The 24,200-nt window shown below is 39.0% G+C and overlaps 1 protein-coding gene across 1 annotated transcript; it reads left to right on the top strand.

The window, feature by feature from the left end:
- The first annotated feature begins 2,524 nt into the window (after window positions 1-2,524).
- LOC110904676 lies at window positions 2,525-3,378 on the top strand. The gene has a single exon (XM_022150520.2). It carries the CDS (start codon window positions 2,667-2,669, stop codon window positions 2,997-2,999), a length of 333 nt encoding a protein of 110 aa, XP_022006212.1. The 5' UTR covers window positions 2,525-2,666; the 3' UTR covers window positions 3,000-3,378.
- Window positions 3,379-24,200: the final 20,822 nt, after the last annotated feature.

Raw genomic sequence — 24,200 nt, 5'->3', positions numbered from 1 at the left:
AATTAGTTACAAATATTAAGTATTAGTTTTGTCGCTGGACGACACAATAGTTTGATTATTCACGAAATAGCAATATAGAGGTGGCCGGTCAACAAATTCGAAAAAAAAAAAAAAAAAACCAACATCAAGTATCAACTGGGCTGTTACTTGACAAAATTAAAACTTATTTTTTAACATTTCTTCTTCCTTTTCTTAGTGGCAAAAGAACGAGGGTGAGAGACCAAAAGGAAGAAATTTGTATTTTATGACTGGGGATAGTTGTTGGGCTAGTAGTTGCTATATAAAAATTTAAAATAACTTTGTTTTTCAATAATAACTAGGCCACTAGGGGTGAGCAAAAGGAAAAACCTGACCCGACCCGACCATTACCCGACCCGACCCGAGAACCGATCAAGCATAAAATACAGAACAGATTCACTACCCTAAATATAGGGTTGGTTCCGGTCCATAGGTCCAAGTCGGGTTTCACCATGAAAAGAACCGAGAACCGACCCGACCCGACCCTATTTTATATGAAAACGTGGAACCGATCTAAATACCTAGGTACTTGGGTTCAGGTCAGGTTAGGTATATTTTCGGTTCGATTCTCGGTTATTTTCGTTCCGAACCTAAACTTGCTCACCCCTAATAATAACTTTTATTAAAACAACTAGCAAGATATTAGAACTAACCAACAACATAGGTCAATAGATAAAATTACATTGATCATTCTATAACAAACACTTAAAAAGTGATATTTTTAATCCAAAGATAACTAAATGATTTTATGGCTATTGAAGAAGATTTGATCATTCTTTATGTTCCAGATACATTAATAATGTAAAAATAACCCTAGGAAAACTTTATTCTTTCGGCGACCCGTATTATCCATTATGGAGCCATGGGTCAAAACTAAATTAATGGATATTTTTTTTCTAATAAATGTTCGACTTACATTTTCTGTCCACAATTTATTTTTTCTTCGAATAAAATGAAACTTTTGTATTTGTAACTAGAAAATCATTTTCTAACACAATCGTTTTATGTATAGACTTATCACCGCTTTCTAACTAAGTATTCAATAAAATCTCTTACAATTGTTGTAACTTGATTTATCATGTTTAAAAGGCCTTAGGGAGAAAATTTGAGCTTCTTCATTTGAATTGATATACTCTTAGATCTATTTTTAAGAGTGTTGCGAGTGTGACAAAAAAATACAAGTCTTCTATTGTATGTATATAAACTAGTTGATGTGCTGCCCGCGTTGCGGGACGATGGTTGAGTAATTCTCAATCAATTAAAAAAAGCCTACTATAATTTTGCTAGAAAAAAGAAAACAAAAATGATGATAAGATCGGAATTTTTGGCTAAGGGCAAAACTATAATTTTTCAGGACTAATGAGCCAGTGTTAGGCAGCTCTTTGAGACGAAAAAAATATTAAATCGAGTAAACCAATTAAAACAAAATACCTTTATAGTTTTGATTAAAAAAAACTAAAACAATGGGAAAAACGTAATTTTTAACTGAGGGCGAAAACATAATTTTATTCAAGGGACAAATCGTAAATTAAATGGACCAATGGGGGAGTGCCAGAAAGCTGCCGGCATGACAGTAATTTTAAACTGGAGGCAAAATTGTACTTCACCAGGAAAACAAAAAAAAACGATGGGCGTAATGTAAATTTAAGTTGAAGGCAAATTCGTAACTTGGCTTTGAGAAAAAAATAACTAATGGCAAAAGTATAAATTTATACGGGGCAAAATCGAAATTTTGAACCGAGGGAAAATTGGAACTTTTAGCTGGGAGCAAAAGCGGATTTATTTTTAAGTGGGGGCAAAAACATAAAGTCAAAATCGTAATTTTTAATCGGGGGCAAAATTGAAATATTTAGTTGGGAGTAAAAGCGTAAATTTATTTTTAAGGGGGGCGATAACATATTTATGAACTGATGGCAAAAGCGTAATTTTAAATCGGGATAAAATCGTAAATTTGTTGGGCCAATAGGGGAGTGTCAGACAACTGCCTGTCACTATTACACCTGCCACCCATTTAGCCCAATTGAGGGGGTGAAACTATTACCGGCTGATGTAATCACACTTGTCTTTGTATGTATTGAAAATGAAAATGCCCATATCGTCTTCATTTTTTATAAAATAATATAACATACGAGACAACATAAAAGTTAAATATTTACTTCAGTAAACATTAAATCTTATATTAGTTAGAACCTCGATTTCTAAGCCAAAATTATACCGACAAATTGGAGTGAGAAAAAATAAAATAAATTTTGATCAAAACCTAGTGGTGTGTGTAGAATGAATTGACAAAGATTAACAAAGATTATACTTTACACTAAAAAATACAGATTAATTATAAAACCATGTATAAAATACACTTTTAAAATGGAAAGTTTAAAAATAACCTTAAGAAACCAAAAGAATATTAGTTGGGTCCATGTTCACTGCTTATGACACCGTCAAGATGTCACCCCCACACGTATGATCGACATCACCATTTTACAAAGTCATTCATTTACAATAATTAATTACATATTATTATAATTATATAGTCATCTGTCCACACACATAACTCTTCTTATTACATACAGACGCATATACAAACAATAGTTACAAAAAAATATATGGAGGATCAGACAATCTAACCACCACCTCTTTCAATCTTTTATATGATACGTATGGAGAGAGATCGGAAGCGGAGCAGGGCGGCGGACGGCGGCGGCAGCGGCGGAGGAGAGCGGAAGAAAGAGCGAGAAACGAAAGGAAAAGATGTAGAAACCGATCCGGTGGTGGTGGTTCCGCCACCGACGGAAGATGAGGTGGATGAATTCTTTGCTATTTTGCGCCGGATGCGAGAGGCGGTGAAGTATTACGAGAAAGAAAAAGGTGTACGGAAGTTGTCGGATCCGTCACGAGAGGTTGAAGAAGGTGAAGTTTGTGTGAAGAAGAGAACCGGCGTTGCGATTTTGGATCTGAATACGGTGCCCGACGAGGGAGAGTAGCTGAGGAGGAGCGTGTACGGCGGCGCGTGGGGCTCGTGTTTATTAATTTTACCTAATTACGCATCTGGCGTATCTTAGTTGCAGTCTTGCTGTTAGGCGTTCGTTGGCTATCTTGCGCTGATGCATAACTTTCCTGGTGCGGGTCGTCTGGCTAGGTTTGACCCGAGATGTTCAAAGTTTGATATTTTTGGTATTCTCTCTTTTCTACGCGTGGTCTATATTTGTTTTAAGTTAATAAATAATTGAACAAAAATATATTGGCCACCTAATTAGTGATATTTGGTTCTTTCATGTGTTACAAACTCATGATTAAACTTCGTAACACCTGTATTTGATTCTGACTTATTAATAGATTATAGTAGTAATATTCTTTTCGTTACATATATTTTCTTATGTGTTATTAATAAAGTTTTATTAACACGATTTTTAGCTTTTTCTATACGCTCACATAGGTCATAGTTTTATTATTTTTATTTGAACATAATGAGAATTTATTTTTATTAATCATATCATTTTTTATAACTTTTAGATACATCTTTTGAAATATTATAGTATATACAAAATTATATTATATTTATATTATACTATGCTATGTACAAAAACCATGTGAAATGAATAGCATTCACCTGCCAAAATGAGCCATCCAATCAGAGTTTTTTGTTTTTAAACCACTTAGAAAATTCTTGATAATATATATGAGTTGCCTCTTCACAATAAAGCTGTAGGAACCGTTCGTGTAAATAATTAAAATAAAACAAATTTTATTTAATTGATTACAGTACAAAGAAATAAGAAAGCTGAAATACTATTACTATTACAACTGAAATAAGCCAAAATACAAGAAATGGAGTAGAAGCAGAGTGGCTGAGGCACGTGAACACACGCTTCCCTTAAAACAAATTCCGAGTCTCCCAAGAGTACTCGTTTTGTTTCCCAGGGTACAACAGCCGGAGCAGTAGTACTGCCGGAGTTCGCCTACAACCCGAAGGTTACCTTGAAAGCTGCAAGAAAAAAATTCTAGAGAGAAAGTTTGGATTACTGTTGTGTTGCTGGTGTCCTTCTGAAGTGGGTATGGAGCTGTATTTATACAGCTCCTAGGTTGAAACAGTCAAAATGAATTAAATGAGAGGTTTAAATTGCATTAAACGTCTTCAATGCAATTTAATACGTCATTTAATTCTCAGTCAAAGCCTATTAACTCGTCAGTTACGAAGCTGGACTGAAACTGCCCTGTCATTCAATGCTGGAAGCTTCTGCGCGCGCGCGCGCCCATGCGCGGTGCGCCATGCGGCGTGCGGCCTCTTGGCTCACTGCCGTGCGGCGTGCGGCCTCTTGGCTCACTGTCGTGCGGCGTGCGGCCTCTTGGCTCACTGCCATGCGGCGTGCGGCCTCTTGGCTCACTGCCGTGCGGCGTGCGGCGGTGCGGCTCAAGTCTGTCCATGCGGCGTGCGGCGGTGCAGCTCAAGTCCGTCCATGCGGCGTGCGCCACGTCACCTTGTGAGTCTATACGTGCGCGCCACACAGTCGCGCCGTATTGGCTCACTCTGGTGCGCCGCACACGGCACAGTAGGACCCATGCACCATGCTCCGAACCGCGCGCCTCGTGTACCCGCGCGCGCATGACTGCCGCGTCATGCACCGCATCACCTACCACTTGGTCCTTGCAACCCTTGTGCTTCACCACGCGCGCGCGGTCAAAAATACAAAGGCGGCTCTCAAGCGGCTCGCGGCGATGCGAGCGTGCGAAGTGCAAAGTGCGCCATCAAAGCGCCACATTGCGCCTCATCGCCCACGCCACGCGCGCGCGCGCGAGCGTGTGCGAGTGCGAGTGCGAGTTAGGGTGCTCCGCACCCTTCGCGAGGACACTAGTGTGTGCTTCCATGAAACAATAAGGATGGAGAGTTCCACCTTAAATACCCATTTAAGTTCCATCTCTCCTCCTATGTGGGACAAGGTGCTACTTTCCCTTTAGTTTCAACATTGAATGTTCCAAACACCCAACTTTGAGCATCGATATCTCATTCATCTTAGCTCGGTTTTGGACGCGGTTTAGTTCGTTGCGAAGCTCTTCCAACATAGAACACAAACCCACAAATAAATACATAAAACCCGCTCATTTTATTATATTTATTTCTAGTCCAAAATAGGAAAAAATCATTTTCCTATATTTGTGAAAAATGCTATTTTCACTTATTTTCCAACAATCCCCCACATGAAAAATGCTATTTTCATCAAATTTCCAACAATCCCCCACATGTATGGAAATGGATCTTTTCCTTACACTTTTCAACGATAAACTTCGACAGTTGAGTATTGCAAGATAGGTAGGTTGAAGCCTTTGAACCTTCTTTTGTGAAGCGCACTTAGCTTACTAGCGATATGTAGACGCGATGTCCTTGAACATACCCCCATTTGTGTAAACGACAATACACTTCACACAATACTCTCCCTGGTTTGGCCAACTCCTCATTGTCGTGTCCTATTATGGTCCTGGAACACTAGCCTGGTTCTGCGAGAGCTCTAGGATTTGCGCACCCCACAAATCCATTTGAAGCGACCCCACTTCTCTCTAACATAGGTGATTCCCATGAATCATTAAAAGCATCATGGTTATTTGATTTCCCGAAATCATTAACCTTAATATGCTTAACCTCACTTCATGTCACTGATTGGAATGGACTAGGAAGTATATGTAACTCCCTTTTATGTAGTTTGGGGTACTCCCCCACAGTGACTCCGTTCTGGTAATATGATTAAGTTGTCCTATTGAACTTAGATCTTGGGATCTCCAGTCAACTAAGTTAGGTTTCCCTCATATTCCCATTAACCACGGGCTTTAGTCCCATTCCTCTTGACGACGTTTCTACTAACTCTCTGCTTAAGCCTTTTGTAAACGGGTCCGCAATGTTATCCGCTGATCTCACATAATCAATTGTGATAACACCCGTTGAGAGTAGTTGTCGTATCGTGTTATGTCTACGTCGCATATGCCTTGATCTGCCATTGTACATCAAGCTTTGAGCTCTACCAATCGCTGATTGGCTATCACAATGTACACATATGGCTGGCAAAGGCTTTGGCCATCTTGGAATATCTTCCACGAATTGACGTAGCCATTCCGCCTCCTCGCCTGACTTATCCAAGGCGATAAATTCAGATTCCATTGTGGATCTCGCTATGACTGTTTGCTTAGAAGACTTCCAAGCAATAGCAGCTCCTCCAAGTGTAAACACGTAACCACTTGTTGATTTGGAATCTTTATTATCCGATATCCAGTTTGCATCAGTGTATCCTTCGATCACTGCTGGTTGTCGGGTATAATGCAGTCCATAGTCTCTTGTGTATCGTATGTATCTAAGCACCCTCGTGATAGCCTTCCAATGATCCGCGCACGGATTGCTGGTGTATCTACTTAGCCTACTCACCGCGTAAGCCAAGTCGGGTCTAGTACATGTCATTAGATACATTAGACTACCTATAATTCTTGAATACTCTAACTGAGCAACTCCATCTCCTTTATTCTTCTTGAGATGTTGGGAGGTATCAACTGGAGTTCGAGCGACACTCGTATCTCCCGAGTTGAATTTTTCAAGAATTTTATCCACATAGTGAGATTGACTTAAGACAAGACCTTCTTGGGTTCTTATGATCTTTACTCCAAGAATCACATCCGCTAAACCCATGTCTTTCATGTCAAATCTCGCTTTCAACATGCTTTTAGTAGCTTTGATAATTTTATCATTACTCCCAATGATAAGCATATCGTCTACATAAAGGCATAAGATGACATAACCTTCATTTGTGTCTTTGAAGTAAACACATTTGTCGCACTCATTTATTTTGAAACCATTGTCAATCATGACATGATCAAACTTTTGGTGCCATTGTTTTGGTGCTTGCTTCAAGCCATACAAAGACTTGACGAGTTTACATACTTTACCCTCTTGACCTGGGGCGGAGAAACCTTCAGGTTGCTCCATGTAAATTTCTTCTTCTAAATCGCCATTTAGAAATGCGGTTTTAACGTCCATTTGGTGAACTTCCAAATTTCTTAAAGCCGCTATAGCAAGAACCAATCTAATCGAGGTTATGCGCGTCACAGGCGAGTAGGTATCAAAGTAATCTAGACCTTCCTTTTGTCTAAATCCTTTAATCACCAACCTAGCCTTGTACTTATCAATACTTCCATCAGTTTTCATCTTCCTTTTGAATATCCAACGATATCCAAGTGGTTTGCAACCAGGTGGAAGATCTACTAACTCCCAAGTATGATTTTGCAATATAGAATCTATTTCATTTCTTATTGCTTCTTTCCATTGAGGTCCTTCTGAAGAGGAGACCGCTTCGCGATATGTATTGGGCTCGCCCTCAACCATATAGCTAACGAAGTCTGGACCGAAGGATTTTTCAACCCTTGGCCTTTTACTTCGCCTACGATCGGTTTCTTCAACCTCAGGTTGTTCATGTGTCTTATCATGAACCACCTCATCAACTGGTGTAGATGAACTTTCACCTACTTCAAAATTGGGTGTTGATGACGTTGCATGTGTTTGTCTTCTCAAAGGAAACACATTTTCAAAGTAAGACACAACGTTAGAATTCACCTCCATAATAGTGTTTACGTGTACATCAGGATTCTTGGACTCATGTACAAGAAAGCGATGTGCACTACTTTGATGTGCATACCCAATAAATATGCAATCAACAGTTTTGGGTCCTATCCTAAGAGCCTTAGGAGGTGGTACAGTCACCTTTGCTAGGCACCCCCACACTTTCAAGTATTTGTATGAAGGTTTCTTCCTTTTCCATAACTCATATGGAGTTTCGTCTCTCTTTTTGAGTGGTATCCTGTTCAAAAGATAGTTAGCCGAGAGAATGGCTTCCCCCCACAGTTCGTGGCTCACCCCAGAACTTATCAACATGGCGTTCATCATTTCTTTCAATGTGCGGTTCTTTCGTTCCGCCACGCCATTTGATTGTGGAGAGTAAGGAGGTGTACACTCATGTACAATGCCACTTTTTGCGCATAACTCGGCAAAAGGTGCAACATATTCGCCTCCTCGATCGCTTCGCAAAGCTTTTATCTTCTTTTGAAGTTGATTCTCAACTTCATTTTTATACAAGATAAATTTAGTTATTGCTTCATCTTTACTTTTTAGTAAATATACATAGCAATATTTAGTACTATCGTCAATAAACGTGATGAAGTACTTATTTCCACCTCTTGTGGGTACCACTTTTAAATCACAAATATCAGTGTGAATTAAATCAAGGGGTTCGGTTATTCGTTCAACCGATTTCGATGATGTTCTTGTAAGTTTGGATTCAACGCATGTTTCACATTTATAGTGTGAATCAATATGGAATGTTGGTATACAATTTAAATTGATTAAACGGCGTATTGAATTAAAATTTACGTGACCTAATCTACCATGCCATTTATTCGATTCAGAAAACTCAAGCATATAAGTAGAAGTAGTAGCAATTTTATTCATGTTCTTGACAGCCATTACATTCAATTTGAACATTCCATTTTGGGCATAACCCTTGCCTACATACGTTCCTCGTTTAGTTAGTACAAATTGATCGCTCTCAAAAACTAAACGAAATCCAAACTTGTTAAGCAACCATCCCGAGACTAGATTCTTGCGCAAGTCTGGGACATACAACACGTTGCTTAGAGTGAGCTCCTTCCCTGAAGTCCACTTCAAGATCACCGTTCCTTCACCCATGATGTCAGCGGTGGCTGCATTTCCCATATACAGCTTCTCTTCTCCAGAAAGCGCCTTGAAGGTGGTAAAGAGACTTTTGTCTGCACAAACGTGACGGGTCGCACCCGTATCAACCCACCAACCTTTTGGAGTATTGGTCACCGTATTGACCTCATCCATCATTGCGCTTTTGTCGGAAATCATTGCCACCAAAGGCATTCCGTCTTCATTCACCATGTGCGCACGCTCACGCTTTGGTTTCTTGCATTGGTTAGCCCGATGCCCCGGCTCGTCACAGTTGTAACAAGTCCCTTGGAACGTTTGAGGTTTCTTTTTCACAACCCCTTTCTTCGGTCCAAGGTTGCTAGCCTTTGCTTTCCCTTTCCCTTTGTCCTTTTTCCCCTTGCCCTTTGTGCCTTTAGAGGATTGCCCATGCTCAACCACGTTTGCACTAGCACTAGGCTGCACAAGGCTGTTTTTTAGGGCGATCCTATTCTCCTCTTCTATACGAAGACGAAGAACAAGGTCCTCCACCGACATTTCCTTCCGCTTGTGTTTAAGATAATTCTTAAAATCCAACCAAGCAGGAGGTAATTTCTCAATCATGGCTGCCACTTGAAATGTCTCGCTAAGTACCATTCCCTCGGCATGGATGTCATTTAGTATAATTTGCAACTCTTGGACTTGGTTCATAACCGGCTTGTTATCAACCATTTTGAAGTCCAAGAAACGGGCGACAACAAATTTCTTTGTTCCCGCATCCTCCGTTTTGTACTTTTTCTCCAAAGACTCCCACAATTCTTTGGAAGTCTTGATATTATAGTACACATTATACAAAGCATCCGAGAGACCGTTGAGTACATAGCCTCGACATATGAAATCCGAATGCTTCCACGCATCTACCGCGCTCAGAGCCTGAGCGTCGGTCTCCCCTTCCGCAGGTTGGGGAGCGGTTTCCGTCAAGAACCTCGCAAGGTTCATGGTGGTCAAGTAGAAGAACATCTTCTGTTGCCACCGCTTGAAGTGTAGACCCGAGAACTTCTCAGGTCTTTCAGCATGATTTGCCACAGTGGACGCTCCCACAGTGTTGGCAGGGGTTCCAACTACAACATTCGTATTGTTGTTGTTTGAGGTCGACATTCTGAAAAAATTAAAATTTTAAAAGTTTAGTCAAAAATATTCTGATTTACGCAAAACCAGAATTAAACAATTAAATTTTAATTTTTTTACCACAAATTTACTGTTTAGGCTTCTAAGTCCAACTTTGAAGACCAAAAACAGAAAATTTTATAATTTTTAGAACTTACTGATTGGCTTCTAAGTCCAACTTTGAAGACCAAATCAGAAAGTTTTAGCAAATTTAGGACAAGTTCGAATGTAACCAAAAATAGTTTTCAACCAAAGTCGCACCTTTGAAGATGAAAACTAAAAAAATCTGTTTTTAAAACACAAACTGAGTGAAATCAAAACTGGTTTGAATCACAAACAGAATGGTTTTGATTACACGAACGGTTTTAAAAATTTGTTTTAAGATTGTAGGAACCGTTCGTGTAAATAATTAAAATAAAACAAATTTTATTTAATTGATTACAGTACAAAGAAATAAGAAAGCTGAAATACTATTACTATTACAACTGAAATAAGCCAAAATACAAGAAATGGAGTAGAAGCAGAGTGGCTGAGGCACGTGAACACACGCTTCCCTTAAAACAAATTCCGAGTCTCCCAAGAGTACTCGTTTTGTTTCCCAGGGTACAACAGCCGGAGCAGTAGTACTGCCGGAGTTCGCCTACAACCCGAAGGTTACCTTGAAAGCTGCAAGAAAAAAATTCTAGAGAGAAAGTTTGGATTACTGTTGTGTTGCTGGTGTCCTTCTGAAGTGGGTATGGAGCTGTATTTATACAGCTCCTAGGTTGAAACAGTCAAAATGAATTAAATGAGAGGTTTAAATTGCATTAAACGTCTTCAATGCAATTTAATACGTCATTTAATTCTCAGTCAAAGCCTATTAACTCGTCAGTTACGAAGCTGGACTGAAACTGCCCTGTCATTCAATGCTGGAAGCTTCTGCGCGCGCGCGCGCCCATGCGCGGTGCGCCATGCGGCGTGCGGCCTCTTGGCTCACTGCCGTGCGGCGTGCGGCCTCTTGGCTCACTGTCGTGCGGCGTGCGGCCTCTTGGCTCACTGCCATGCGGCGTGCGGCCTCTTGGCTCACTGCCGTGCGGCGTGCGGCGGTGCGGCTCAAGTCTGTCCATGCGGCGTGCGGCGGTGCAGCTCAAGTCCGTCCATGCGGCGTGCGCCACGTCACCTTGTGAGTCTATACGTGCGCGCCACACAGTCGCGCCGTATTGGCTCACTCTGGTGCGCCGCACACGGCACAGTAGGACCCATGCACCATGCTCCGAACCGCGCGCCTCGTGTACCCGCGCGCGCATGACTGCCGCGTCATGCACCGCATCACCTACCACTTGGTCCTTGCAACCCTTGTGCTTCACCACGCGCGCGCGGTCAAAAATACAAAGGCGGCTCTCAAGCGGCTCGCGGCGATGCGAAGTGCAAAGTGCGCCATCAAAGCGCCACATTGCGCCTCATCGCCCACGCCACGCGCGCGCGCGCGAGCGAGCGTGTGCGAGTGCGAGTGCGAGTTAGGGTGCTCCGCACCCTTCGCGAGGACACTAGTGTGTGCTTCCATGAAACAATAAGGATGGAGAGTTCCACCTTAAATACCCATTTAAGTTCCATCTCTCCTCCTATGTGGGACAAGGTGCTACTTTCCCTTTAGTTTCAACATTGAATGTTCCAAACACCCAACTTTGAGCATCGATATCTCATTCATCTTAGCTCGGTTTTGGACGCGGTTTAGTTCGTTGCGAAGCTCTTCCAACATAGAACACAAACCCACAAATAAATACATAAAACCCGCTCATTTTATTATATTTATTTCTAGTCCAAAATAGGAAAAAATCATTTTCCTATATTTGTGAAAAATGCTATTTTCACTTATTATTGGCAGTACAAAGAAATAAGAAAGCTGAAATACTATTACTATTACAACTGAAATAAGCCAAAATACAAGAAATGGAGTAGAAGCAGAGTGGCTGAGGCACGTGAACACACGCTTCCCTTAAAACAAATTCCGAGTCTCCCAAGAGTACTCGTTTTGTTTCCCAGGGTACAACAGCCGGAGCAGTAGTACTGCCGGAGTTCGCCTACAACCCGAAGGTTACCTTGAAAGCTGCAAGAAAAAAATTCTAGAGAGAAAGTTTGGATTACTGTTGTGTTGCTGGTCTCCTTCTGAAGTGGGTATGGAGCTGTATTTATACAGCTCCTAGGTTGAAACAGTCAAAATGAATTAAATGAGAGGTTTAAATTGCATTAAACGTCTTCAATGCAATTTAATACGTCATTTAATTCTCAGTCAAAGCCTATTAACTCGTCAGTTACGAAGCTGGACTGAAACTGCCCTGTCATTCAATGCTGGAAGCTTCTGCGCGCGCGCGCGCCCATGCGCGGTGCGCCATGCGGCGTGCGGCCTCTTGGCTCACTGCCGTGCGGCGTGCGGCCTCTTGGCTCACTGTCGTGCGGCGTGCGGCCTCTTGGCTCACTGCCATGCGGCGTGCGGCCTCTTGGCTCACTGCCGTGCGGCGTGCGGCGGTGCGGCTCAAGTCTGTCCATGCGGCGTGCGGCGGTGCAGCTCAAGTCCGTCCATGCGGCGTGCGCCACGTCACCTTGTGAGTCTATACGTGCGCGCCACACAGTCGCGCCGTATTGGCTCACTCTGGTGCGCCGCACACGGCACAGTAGGACCCATGCACCATGCTCCGAACCGCGCGCCTCGTGTACCCGCGCGCGCATGACTGCCGCGTCATGCACCGCATCACCTACCACTTGGTCCTTGCAACCCTTGTGCTTCACCACGCGCGCGCGGTCAAAAATACAAAGGCGGCTCTCAAGCGGCTCGCGGCGATGCGAGCGTGCGAAGTGCAAAGTGCGCCATCAAAGCGCCACATTGCGCCTCATCGCCCACGCCACGCGCGCGCGCGCGAGCGTGTGCGAGTGCGAGTGCGAGTTAGGGTGCTCCGCACCCTTCGCGAGGACACTAGTGTGTGCTTCCATGAAACAATAAGGATGGAGAGTTCCACCTTAAATACCCATTTAAGTTCCATCTCTCCTCCTATGTGGGACAAGGTGCTACTTTCCCTTTAGTTTCAACATTGAATGTTCCAAACACCCAACTTTGAGCATCGATATCTCATTCATCTTAGCTCGGTTTTGGACGCGGTTTAGTTCGTTGCGAAGCTCTTCCAACATAGAACACAAACCCACAAATAAATACATAAAACCCGCTCATTTTATTATATTTATTTCTAGTCCAAAATAGGAAAAAATCATTTTCCTATATTTGTGAAAAATGCTATTTTCACTTATTTTCCAACAATCCCCCACATGAAAAATGCTATTTTCATCAAATTTCCAACAATCCCCCACATGTATGGAAATGGATCTTTTCCTTACACTTTTCAACGATAAACTTCGACAGTTGAGTATTGCAAGATAGGTAGGTTGAAGCCTTTGAACCTTCTTTTGTGAAGCGCACTTAGCTTACTAGCGATATGTAGACGCGATGTCCTTGAACATACCCCCATTTGTGTAAACGACAATACACTTCACACAATACTCTCCCTGGTTTGGCCAACTCCTCATTGTCGTGTCCTATTATGGTCCTGGAACACTAGCCTGGTTCTGCGAGAGCTCTAGGATTTGCGCACCCCACAAATCCATTTGAAGCGACCCCACTTCTCTCTAACATAGGTGATTCCCATGAATCATTAAAAGCATCATGGTTATTTGATTTCCCGAAATCATTAACCTTAATATGCTTAACCTCACTTCATGTCACTGATTGGAATGGACTAGGAAGTATATGTAACTCCCTTTTATGTAGTTTGGGGTACTCCCCCACAGTGACTCCGTTCTGGTAATATGATTAAGTTGTCCTATTGAACTTAGATCTTGGGATCTCCAGTCAACTAAGTTAGGTTTCCCTCATATTCCCATTAACCACGGGCTTTAGTCCCATTCCTCTTGACGACGTTTCTACTAACTCTCTGCTTAAGCCTTTTGTAAACGGGTCCGCAATGTTATCCGCTGATCTCACATAATCAATTGTGATAACACCCGTTGAGAGTAGTTGTCGTATCGTGTTATGTCTACGTCGCATATGCCTTGATCTGCCATTGTACATCAAGCTTTGAGCTCTACCAATCGCTGATTGGCTATCACAATGTACACATATGGCTGGCAAAGGCTTTGGCCATCTTGGAATATCTTCCACGAATTGACGTAGCCATTCCGCCTCCTCGCCTGACTTATCCAAGGCGATAAATTCAGATTCCATTGTGGATCTCGCTATGACTGTTTGCTTAGAAGACTTCCAAGCAATAGCAGCTCCTCCAAGTGTAAACACGTAACCACTTGTTGATTTGGAATCTTTATTATCCGATATCCAGTTTGCATCAGTGTATCCTTCGATCACTGCTGGTTGTCGGGTATAATGCAGTCCATAGTCTCTTGTGTATCGTATGTATCTAAGCACCCTCGTGATAGCCTTCCAATGATCCGCGCACGGATTGCTGGTGTATCTACTTAGCCTACTCACCGCGTAAGCCAAGTCGGGTCTAGTACATGTCATTAGATACATTAGACTACCTATAATTCTTGAATACTCTAACTGAGCAACTCCATCTCCTTTATTCTTCTTGAGATGTTGGGAGGTATCAACTGGAGTTCGAGCGACACTCGTATCTCCCGAGTTGAATTTTTCAAGAATTTTATCCACATAGTGAGATTGACTTAAGACAAGACCTTCTTGGGTTCTTATGATCTTTACTCCAAGAATCACATCCGCTAAACCCATGTCTTTCATGTCAAATCTCGCTTTCAACATGCTTTTAGTAGCTTTGATAATTTTATCATTACTCCCAATGATAAGCATATCGTCTACATAAAGGCATAAGATGACATAACCTTCATTTGTGTCTTTGAAGTAAACACATTTGTCGCACTCATTTATTTTGAAACCATTGTCAATCATGACATGATCAAACTTTTGGTGCCATTGTTTTGGTGCTTGCTTCAAGCCATACAAAGACTTGACGAGTTTACATACTTTACCCTCTTGACCTGGGGCGGAGAAACCTTCAGGTTGCTCCATGTAAATTTCTTCTTCTAAATCGCCATTTAGAAATGCGGTTTTAACGTCCATTTGGTGAACTTCCAAATTTCTTAAAGCCGCTATAGCAAGAACCAATCTAATCGAGGTTATGCGCGTCACAGGCGAGTAGGTATCAAAGTAATCTAGACCTTCCTTTTGTCTAAATCCTTTAATCACCAACCTAGCCTTGTACTTATCAATACTTCCATCAGTTTTCATCTTCCTTTTGAATATCCAACGATATCCAAGTGGTTTGCAACCAGGTGGAAGATCTACTAACTCCCAAGTATGATTTTGCAATATAGAATCTATTTCATTTCTTATTGCTTCTTTCCATTGAGGTCCTTCTGAAGAGGAGACCGCTTCGCGATATGTATTGGGCTCGCCCTCAACCATATAGCTAACGAAGTCTGGACCGAAGGATTTTTCAACCCTTGGCCTTTTACTTCGCCTACGATCGGTTTCTTCAACCTCAGGTTGTTCATGTGTCTTATCATGAACCACCTCATCAACTGGTGTAGATGAACTTTCACCTACTTCAAAATTGGGTGTTGATGACGTTGCATGTGTTTGTCTTCTCAAAGGAAACACATTTTCAAAGTAAGACACAACGTTAGAATTCACCTCCATAATAGTGTTTACGTGTACATCAGGATTCTTGGACTCATGTACAAGAAAGCGATGTGCACTACTTTGATGTGCATACCCAATAAATATGCAATCAACAGTTTTGGGTCCTATCCTAAGAGCCTTAGGAGGTGGTACAGTCACCTTTGCTAGGCACCCCCACACTTTCAAGTATTTGTATGAAGGTTTCTTCCTTTTCCATAACTCATATGGAGTTTCGTCTCTCTTTTTGAGTGGTATCCTGTTCAAAAGATAGTTAGCCGAGAGAATGGCTTCCCCCCACAGTTCGTGGCTCACCCCAGAACTTATCAACATGGCGTTCATCATTTCTTTCACTAAACGGTTCAAAGTAATCAACTTTAAACACATATATAAATATTAATATAAAATATCTAAGGTAACGATTCCACTTGTTGTTACAAACATGTTATAAACTTTAATTGGTATATTAATATTGGTTTAAATGTCTTGAAACACATATATTTTCTAATGAGTGTATTAGAAAGTAATTTTTTTTTATAAAATTAGAAGTTTTAAAACATTAATGTATTCTAACAAGCGTGTTAGAAATAATTATTTTGAATAATAATAAGTTTTAAAACATCTATATGTTCTAACGAGCGTGTTAGGAACAATGTTTTAAAGACGGTTGGATATTCTAACGAGCGTGTTAGAAACAATAGTTTAAAAACGTTTAGATTTTCTAACGGGCATGTTAGAAAAGATTATTATTACAAATAATTGTTAAACGAGCGTGTTTGAAACAATTATTTTGGATAATAAGAAATCTTGAAATGGTTTCGTATTTTTTTTTTATTTCTAATGAGCGTATTAGAAATAGTTTTTTTATAAACTTCAAAACAAAAATTGTAATAAGTTATTTCTAATGAGCGTGTTAGAAATGATTTAACGACTTTGGCAATTTTTAATATTTCTAACGAGCGGGTTAGAAAACGTTTATTTTATATATGCCAAAAACGGCTTATGGAAATAAATGATCGTTTAATTCTAACAAGTGTGTTAGAATTTTATAGAATAATAAGGTTTAATATCATCTATTATATCTAATGAGCGTGTTAGATACGATGATTTTGTAAACCGAACTACTTAAAAGACGATCAGATTTTCTAACGAGTGTGTTAGAAAAGATTTTTGTTGCAAATAATTATTAACAAGTGAGTTGGAAACAATTTATGGATAATAATTAACCTTGTAACGGTTTCGTCTGAACCTTTAAATTTCTAACAATTAAGTTAGAAACGGTTTTTTTTACATAAATGTTAAAATGGTTTCGTATTTGTTTATTTCTAATGAGCGTATTAGAAATAGTTTATACTTTTATAAACTTCGAAACAAATTCTGTAATCGTTTAATTCTAACGAGCGTATTAGAAAGCTTTTAACGATTTGCAATCGTTAATTTATAACGAGCGGGTTAGAACCGGGTTAACCATGATAAATTATTTAACATGATTTGTATCCGGTTTATATATTTTCTAACGAGCATGTTAGAAAAGGTTTGTGTTTATTTCTAACGAGCGTGTTAGAAAATGTTCATTTAAATAAACCAAAATTTGCTTATGAGAATAAGTGTATCCGTTTTATTTCTAACGAGCGCGTTAGTAACGGTTTACTTTATAAAAAAACCGAATATTTTGAATGTTTGATAAACATTTAAATTCTAATTAGCACATTAGAATTGGTTATCATACAAACCACTCAATTTAACGATCGGTAATCGTTATTATCTAACAGGCTACAGCGGTTAGAAATGGTTTAAATATGATAAACCAACTATTAAAACGACGTGTATTCGGTTTATTTTTCAAACGAGCGAGTTTGAAATTGTTTTATTTAATAAACTATTATAAGGTTTATTGTTTTGATTTTTAATCAAAACATAAATATATAGTTTATTTTTAAAACACTTGTAAAACGAGAAATGTTTTGAACGAATAAAACATGTCTTTGCGAATTATAAGTGATTCGATATACTTCCACGAGAAGTATAACGTCTTGAACCATATAATAGTCTCTAAAAGACTATTTAGTGAAAAACAACTCGATGTTGTTATAGACATAATAAGTTGCTTAACTACTTGCGAGTATTTAATTTTAAACAACTTTATATTTTTGGACAACTTGTGATTATTCAAGTTTAGAGTTCCAAGATGAGGGAGTACCTCAAAACATGACACCGAACGAAATAATTGCGTTTATTTCGGTCAAAAGTGTTGAAGATAATAACACTTTGGCATTTAATGTTTTGATATCTTTAGTGTATCCGTTTTATTTTTGTCCACTTTTAATTTATTATAAATGGTAGACTATCGTTTGGGTTTATTTAACATAAACAAATGGTTTAATTATAATAAAAGATAAATATTTATTTTGGACTACTAATAATTTGTCAAAAGGATACACATTTTGGTACAAAGTGTAAAAAGTAATTTACACAAACACAACGAGCGGGTTGTGATCATGACTTATGTAATAAGTCACAAATCAAACATCAAATGCATAACGGCGTCGTAAGAAACGTGGTGAATGGTTTGAGATGAAATGCACGAAAACGAAATATGTCATCTAATGTTGAGAGCATCAACATGGAAATGCACATGTGAGTTTTTCATAGAATATAACATATGAAAGAAATATATGTTATTATTGTAAATGATTTTAATAAATTTAGAAAATTTATTAATGGAAATTTACAATAGTGATGGACTTGTAGATGTTTCTACCACCATTAATGTTGTTTAAACTATGTGGAGGCTTGGTTCTCAATTTGGAAGATCCCAATACATGGTATTAAACGAAACAACAATGTAAATGTATATATCACTATAGGCATACGTGAATGCTTTGTTGTTGAGTGTCAATCTAATTGGCTATATCTCAAGACTCAAGTGATTTTATACAAAGATTTTTCATCAAAGTGACTTGTATTAAGACTTATGTTTAAGTCTTTAGGAAGTCAATTGTGAAGCCTTGGAGATAAAAAGGCAAACGAGTTATGATCCTAATGGATGGAGTTAACTATGGTTTTGAGGCCTTCATAAAACGGATGGTTTTGGAATGGTGAAATAAAATTCCATTATTGTGTCTAAACTAAGAAAAGAATGTTTGGAAGAGATAGTGCGTTATCTCTTAAGGTTGTGAAGAATCAGAATGATGCATCTTCTGTTCACATGCTAAAGTATTGTGGTCTAAAGCATGCTAGACTAATACTTGTTAATTTATATGCTCGACGGAGATTAAATTAACTTTAAACATTTAAAATATGTGATGACACAAGAATGAATTTTGTGCTAAAACAAAACTGTAAAGATAACCTCTTTTTAGTCCTAAAGGATACTTAATTAAAATGCAAGCAATGTGGGGGGAGGAACCATTTAAGAAACAAACCCTTTAGGGTATGAAGAAATGGTAGTTGAGAAGTTTTCTCAAACTTGAAACGAAAGGGAGAACCTTTCATCACCCCTTTTGGATGTTATCCAATTACACTTAAATGTGGGGGTGGCTTGCATTTGAATGTGGAAATGGGAGTTGAGAAGTTTTATCAAACTCGAAATGAAAGGGAGAACCTTTCATCGCCCCATTTGGATGATATCCAATTACACTTAAATGTGGGGGTGACTTGCATATATTGCAAAGCATGACCAAGTGGAGTACACAATGGTTATATAGAGTCAATCGAGTAGATTGGACTCGAATGCCAATTGGTTAGATTCAAAATCTTGTAAGATGTTAGTCATGACACACCAAAAGCATGGTGAAAACGTGTCTAGCCATGAATTGAGTTTCATGTCATTCTAAAGACAAGGTACATAACTGGATCCAGGTTGAGATCACGAGTTATAAGTCTTATGAATCGACTAAAAGGCAAAAGTGACTAGCATGTCAAGAACACGTTAGAACAACTGATCTAAACTGAAAAATTATTGTTATTGACTTAACGAAGTCAACAAATAATTTTGGATCCAACAACCAGTGGGTTGATAACAGATCAGGTTGTGGAATGGGACTAAAGCCATGGAAAAAAAAAGGGACATGAGGGAAACCTAACCTAGTTGACTGGAGATCCCAAGATCTAGGTTCAATAGGCCAACTTAATCATGAACCGAAGGGTAGTCACTGTGGGGGCGTAGCTAATATATATGTTTATATATAAGCTAGTGTATATGTTTCATATACCCCCTAAACTATAAAAGGGTGTTTAATTACATCCTAGTCCATTCCTATAATATTCAGTGACATTGTTGTGAGGTTAAGCATAATATGTGGTTTTATGATTTGTGTAAATCATAGTAAACCATAATGCTTTTAATGATTTAAAGGGAAATCACCTATGTTGGAGAGAAGTGTGGTCGCTTCGAATGGAATTAGGGCATAATTCCTAGAGCTCCCGCAGAACCAGGAAAGTGCTCCATGACCATTATAGGACACGCTAGTGAGGGGATGGCCCGGCTAGGGAAAGTATTGTGTGAATGTATATTGTCGCTTACACAAATGGGGGGTTGTTCAAGGACATCACGTCTACAAAACCCTAGTAGGCTAAGTATGCTTCACAAAGGAAGGTTCAAAGGCAAAACCTACCTATCCTGCAATACTCGACTGTCGAGGTTTTATCGGGGAATTTTTTTGGTGTTTTCATCGATCTCCATTCATGTGGGGGATTGTTGGAAATTTAGTGAAAATGAGTTTTTCACTAAATATTTTGGACATGAATAATATTTATATATGTGTTGTATAAATAATTATTTATGGGTTTGTGTTCAAACTATGTCCAAATAGAGCTAAGATGAATCAGATATCGAAGTTTGAAGTTGTATGTTTGGAACAAACAAATATGAGAAAAATGGATTGAGATTTGTCATCTTGTCCCACATAGGTGGATAGACAAAACTTAAAGTGGTATATAAGGAGGAGCACTCCTTGAAGGCAAACATTAGTGGGGACCAAAGGGTGCATCGCACCTGCACATATGCGCGCGTGATGTGGGCTATAAGCCCAATGTGGTGCGCTTTGAACTTCACACACCGCCTTTGTATTTTTGTCCATGAGCGCATGGTCAGATACATGGCGGGTCCGCTTATGGCGCACCCTTGGGTGGCGTAGGCGGATGCCTTGGCATGGCTCATGGCGCACGTCATTGGCTATGGGGAAGACTGCAAGTGGCACGCGAGTATGGATGGTGCATAACCAGGTGGCATCCTGGTATGCATAGTGGCATCCAATTAGCGTGTGGCGCAAGAAGGTGTGTCTCCGCGGAAGCGTAGTGCAGGCTCAACTAAGGCGCGCCTGCATGCGCGTTCGACCGGTTAAACCAGTCTACTTACTAGAGAGTTAATGTTAGACGGTTTCCACTAGTGCCATAAGTTGAATGGCAGTTTCTTTTTACTACCACTTAATATTCATTAAGTTAGAGTTTAACCCTTTTTTATTACAAGATTAATTATCTTGTTAATTACAAGATTAATGATCTTGTTAATTACAAGATTAATGATCTTGTTTATGTCACCATTAAGAGGGTTGAATGAGTCTATGCATCTAATTATAAAATGAATATGGTTTATTCATTTGTGTAGAAGAAGAAAAATAGACACAACAAATTGGTCTTTTGTTCCTTGAAAATTTAGAGAGGAGCACTCTCTAAATTATTCTTTTCTCAACTTCATATTTTCCTAATTGTGTGAACACCAAATTATACCCGGTGCTATCTCGGGCATGAGAGTCATCTCCGGCAGTACACATACTGTTCCGGTTGTTGTACCCTGGGAGACAGACCGTCTGAGAGGAGGCGCGGAATCTGTTTTAAGGGAAGCGTGTTGAACCCGTGCCTCAACCAAAAACCGTCAACAATTTTGCTTGTCTTGTAGCGGAGTTTTGATCTCGTAGATGCGGTTGAAGTTTTTCCAAAGACATTGGCTTTGAATCAAGATTGGTACAATTATATTGTATTTTATATTCGTTTATTTAATTTTTGTAACCGATATTGTACTAGTCGAATTTCCCACAAATAACGAGAGTCTCGTTATTATATATTTTGTAATACATTTTATAAAAAGTTAACCTAGTTCATAACATGTTATAAACACATATAATATTCGAATATTTAGTTCATACATTTTATATTAATATTTAGCGATGTTAAAACAAGTGGAATCGTTACCTTAGATAGAAATCAACTTTAAACGGTTCAAAGTAAGACGATTGTGATTTCCAGCGAGTAACAACAACCACGACTTTGTCATTTGATTGTGGCTACAATCGATTTGACGGAGGGAACAAAACGGTGGTGGTGCATTAGCTTTTGCAATCACAATCTCTGGCGTCCGAGTCTACGCTTTGAACACAAGAACGACTAGGTGGTAAGACAGAGATAATCGAATGGTTGCACCATAATTTGTTAGTTCCGAATAATAATTAGTTGAAGGCAACCATGATTGCGCTTTGATGGTGGCTTGAAGTCGACGGTTACCAACCGTTCAAAATTCTCGGCCAGTTACAAAGACACAAGGATGGAAACAAAGCAGCTAACAATCGAACACCCCTCACATCCTACGGCAACGTGTTGATTGAATCATCTAGTTATTATTTAACAGTATTTTTGTGCATTTATGAAAATATAATATGTTATTTAACATTTTAACCAATGGGGGTGGTGGTCCATTAGCAAAGACAAAGTCTTTAAACACTTTGGGAGAGATAGAGGTCTTGTGTTCAAGTCCCACATGGAATAAAAAAAATAACCAATGAGGTGGTGGTCTATTGGCAAAGGCAAAACTTTTAAATACTTTAAGAGTGAGATGTCTTGGATTCAAGTCCCACAGACAACCGAAATAAAAGAAATTTGCTGTTAAAAAAAAGGTAAAAAGGAAAAGGGGGTGCTTTGAAGTTTGAATAACCCCCCTTTATTTAGATAGCATGTTAACCTAATAATCCAATTTAAATTACTAAAACTAGTTTAACTGATTGATATTTGGATCATTCTGTTATTGGAGTAAAGTAAAATCCAAATTCAAAATCTCTTTTATTTTTATAATATATAAGTCGCTAGAATAACCCGAACAATACAAACCCTTATTTGGGTAAGTTTGGATTGGGGACCAGCTTCCACTTAAGGTATGGAGTGGAAGTGGTTGGAGAAAACTTGAATGAACAAATCCTCCATCAACCTCATACCATACCACCTCTCACCTAACAAACTTGCGTCTTTTAAAATGCGATTTTTCCACTATATTGACAATTATGTGATCGTAATTAAGATCATCGTAAAAGACAAATGGATTATGTATACGAATACATCCAAGTATTTGCACCTTTAAATTAATCAAGGCCAGACATGCCATAAAATTTCATATTGGACTTTGAAGCATGTATAAATGTATTATGGCAATTTTGACAAAACATGTCAAATTCGTTTTGTGTTTTCTGGTTTGAAGTTTGAATGGGTGACCTTTGAATCTAGAGATTACTTTTAGATTAAAGTTATTTTAGTGGTGCTTCAAAATCTTTAGTCAAATAACTAAATAAGACAAAGGTTTCAAGAACGAGTATCGAGAAATGGGAAAATGTCACAGAACAGTAACCAAGTTTTAAAAGTATTAATTAGGTCACTCGTATCGTTTTTGTCTCAATTGGATAACTTAACATTCAAATCGAGTCATGTCCTTTTTCCTAGGTGACAAGAAAAAAAATGAAGCATAAGATGTTGGAGTCGAATTATTTTAATATATGAAATTATATTTATTAAAAATAAAAACACTTTAACTATATTAAAAATTAAAAAAACAAGTTACAATTCACGTCATCATTCGAAGTTAGCATCAAATAAAATGGAAAAAAAAAAAAAATCCACATCACCATGGTTGCTTATGAAATGGAAGAAAAAACCCTTAATTTTAATGAAAAATGAATTTTGCATGACCTGATTGGAACACTATTGAAACTTGAGTGACCTAATTGGAACACTTTTAAAACTTGGTTACTATTCTACAAAGTTACCCCTATAGAAATTTATGTTAATTTTTTTTTTTTACCAGAATTCGCTTGAATTCGATATCTCAAAACAAGCCAAGTTATCCTATTTCTCAATATATACTCTATTTCTCGTTTGTTCTTAAGTGAATCCCTATTCTTTGATGCATTGGAAGAATTCTTGGTGTTCAATTCTTTGCTTTCTATTAATGTAATTATTGTGAACCCTTTATCCGACTTATTTAAACAGCTTGTTTTAACCGACTTCTTTTTTCCCAGACAAAAAATCATGGATTTGTTATTGTTCGTGATCAGAGACCGCGTTTGCATATATTCGCAGGCTCCTAAAGTTTATATCCAACCTCCTCAATGTCATAACACACTACAAGAAATCAGAGATTTAGGGGCGACAATTGTCGCCCCTATTGATGCAGAAAATCGCCTCTAAAGGTATTAGGGGCGACATGTCGCTGCTAAAATGTCGACCCTAATGCCTTGTCACTACTGACCTTTAGGGACGACAATTGTTGTCGATAATGGTGTTGAATCTTTAGGGGCGACAATTGTCGACCCTAAAAGTTCATTGATGACATCAGCATATGACCTCACGCTTATACATTTAGGGACGACTTTTGTTGCCTCTAAAAGTCCATTCCTGGAAAAACTA

The sequence above is a fragment of the Helianthus annuus genome, chromosome 14 (genome assembly GCF_002127325.2).
Source record: "Helianthus annuus cultivar XRQ/B chromosome 14, HanXRQr2.0-SUNRISE, whole genome shotgun sequence".
NCBI lineage: Eukaryota > Viridiplantae > Streptophyta > Magnoliopsida > Asterales > Asteraceae > Helianthus > Helianthus annuus.
The sequence above is the reverse complement of the archived record's forward strand: the minus strand, read 5'-3'. Positions and strand labels throughout refer to the sequence as shown.

Coding starts and splice junctions, on each gene's coding strand:
- LOC110904676 (XM_022150520.2), top strand. CDS start 2,667: ATGATACGTATGGAGAGAGATCGGAAGCGGAGCAGGGCGGCGGACGGC.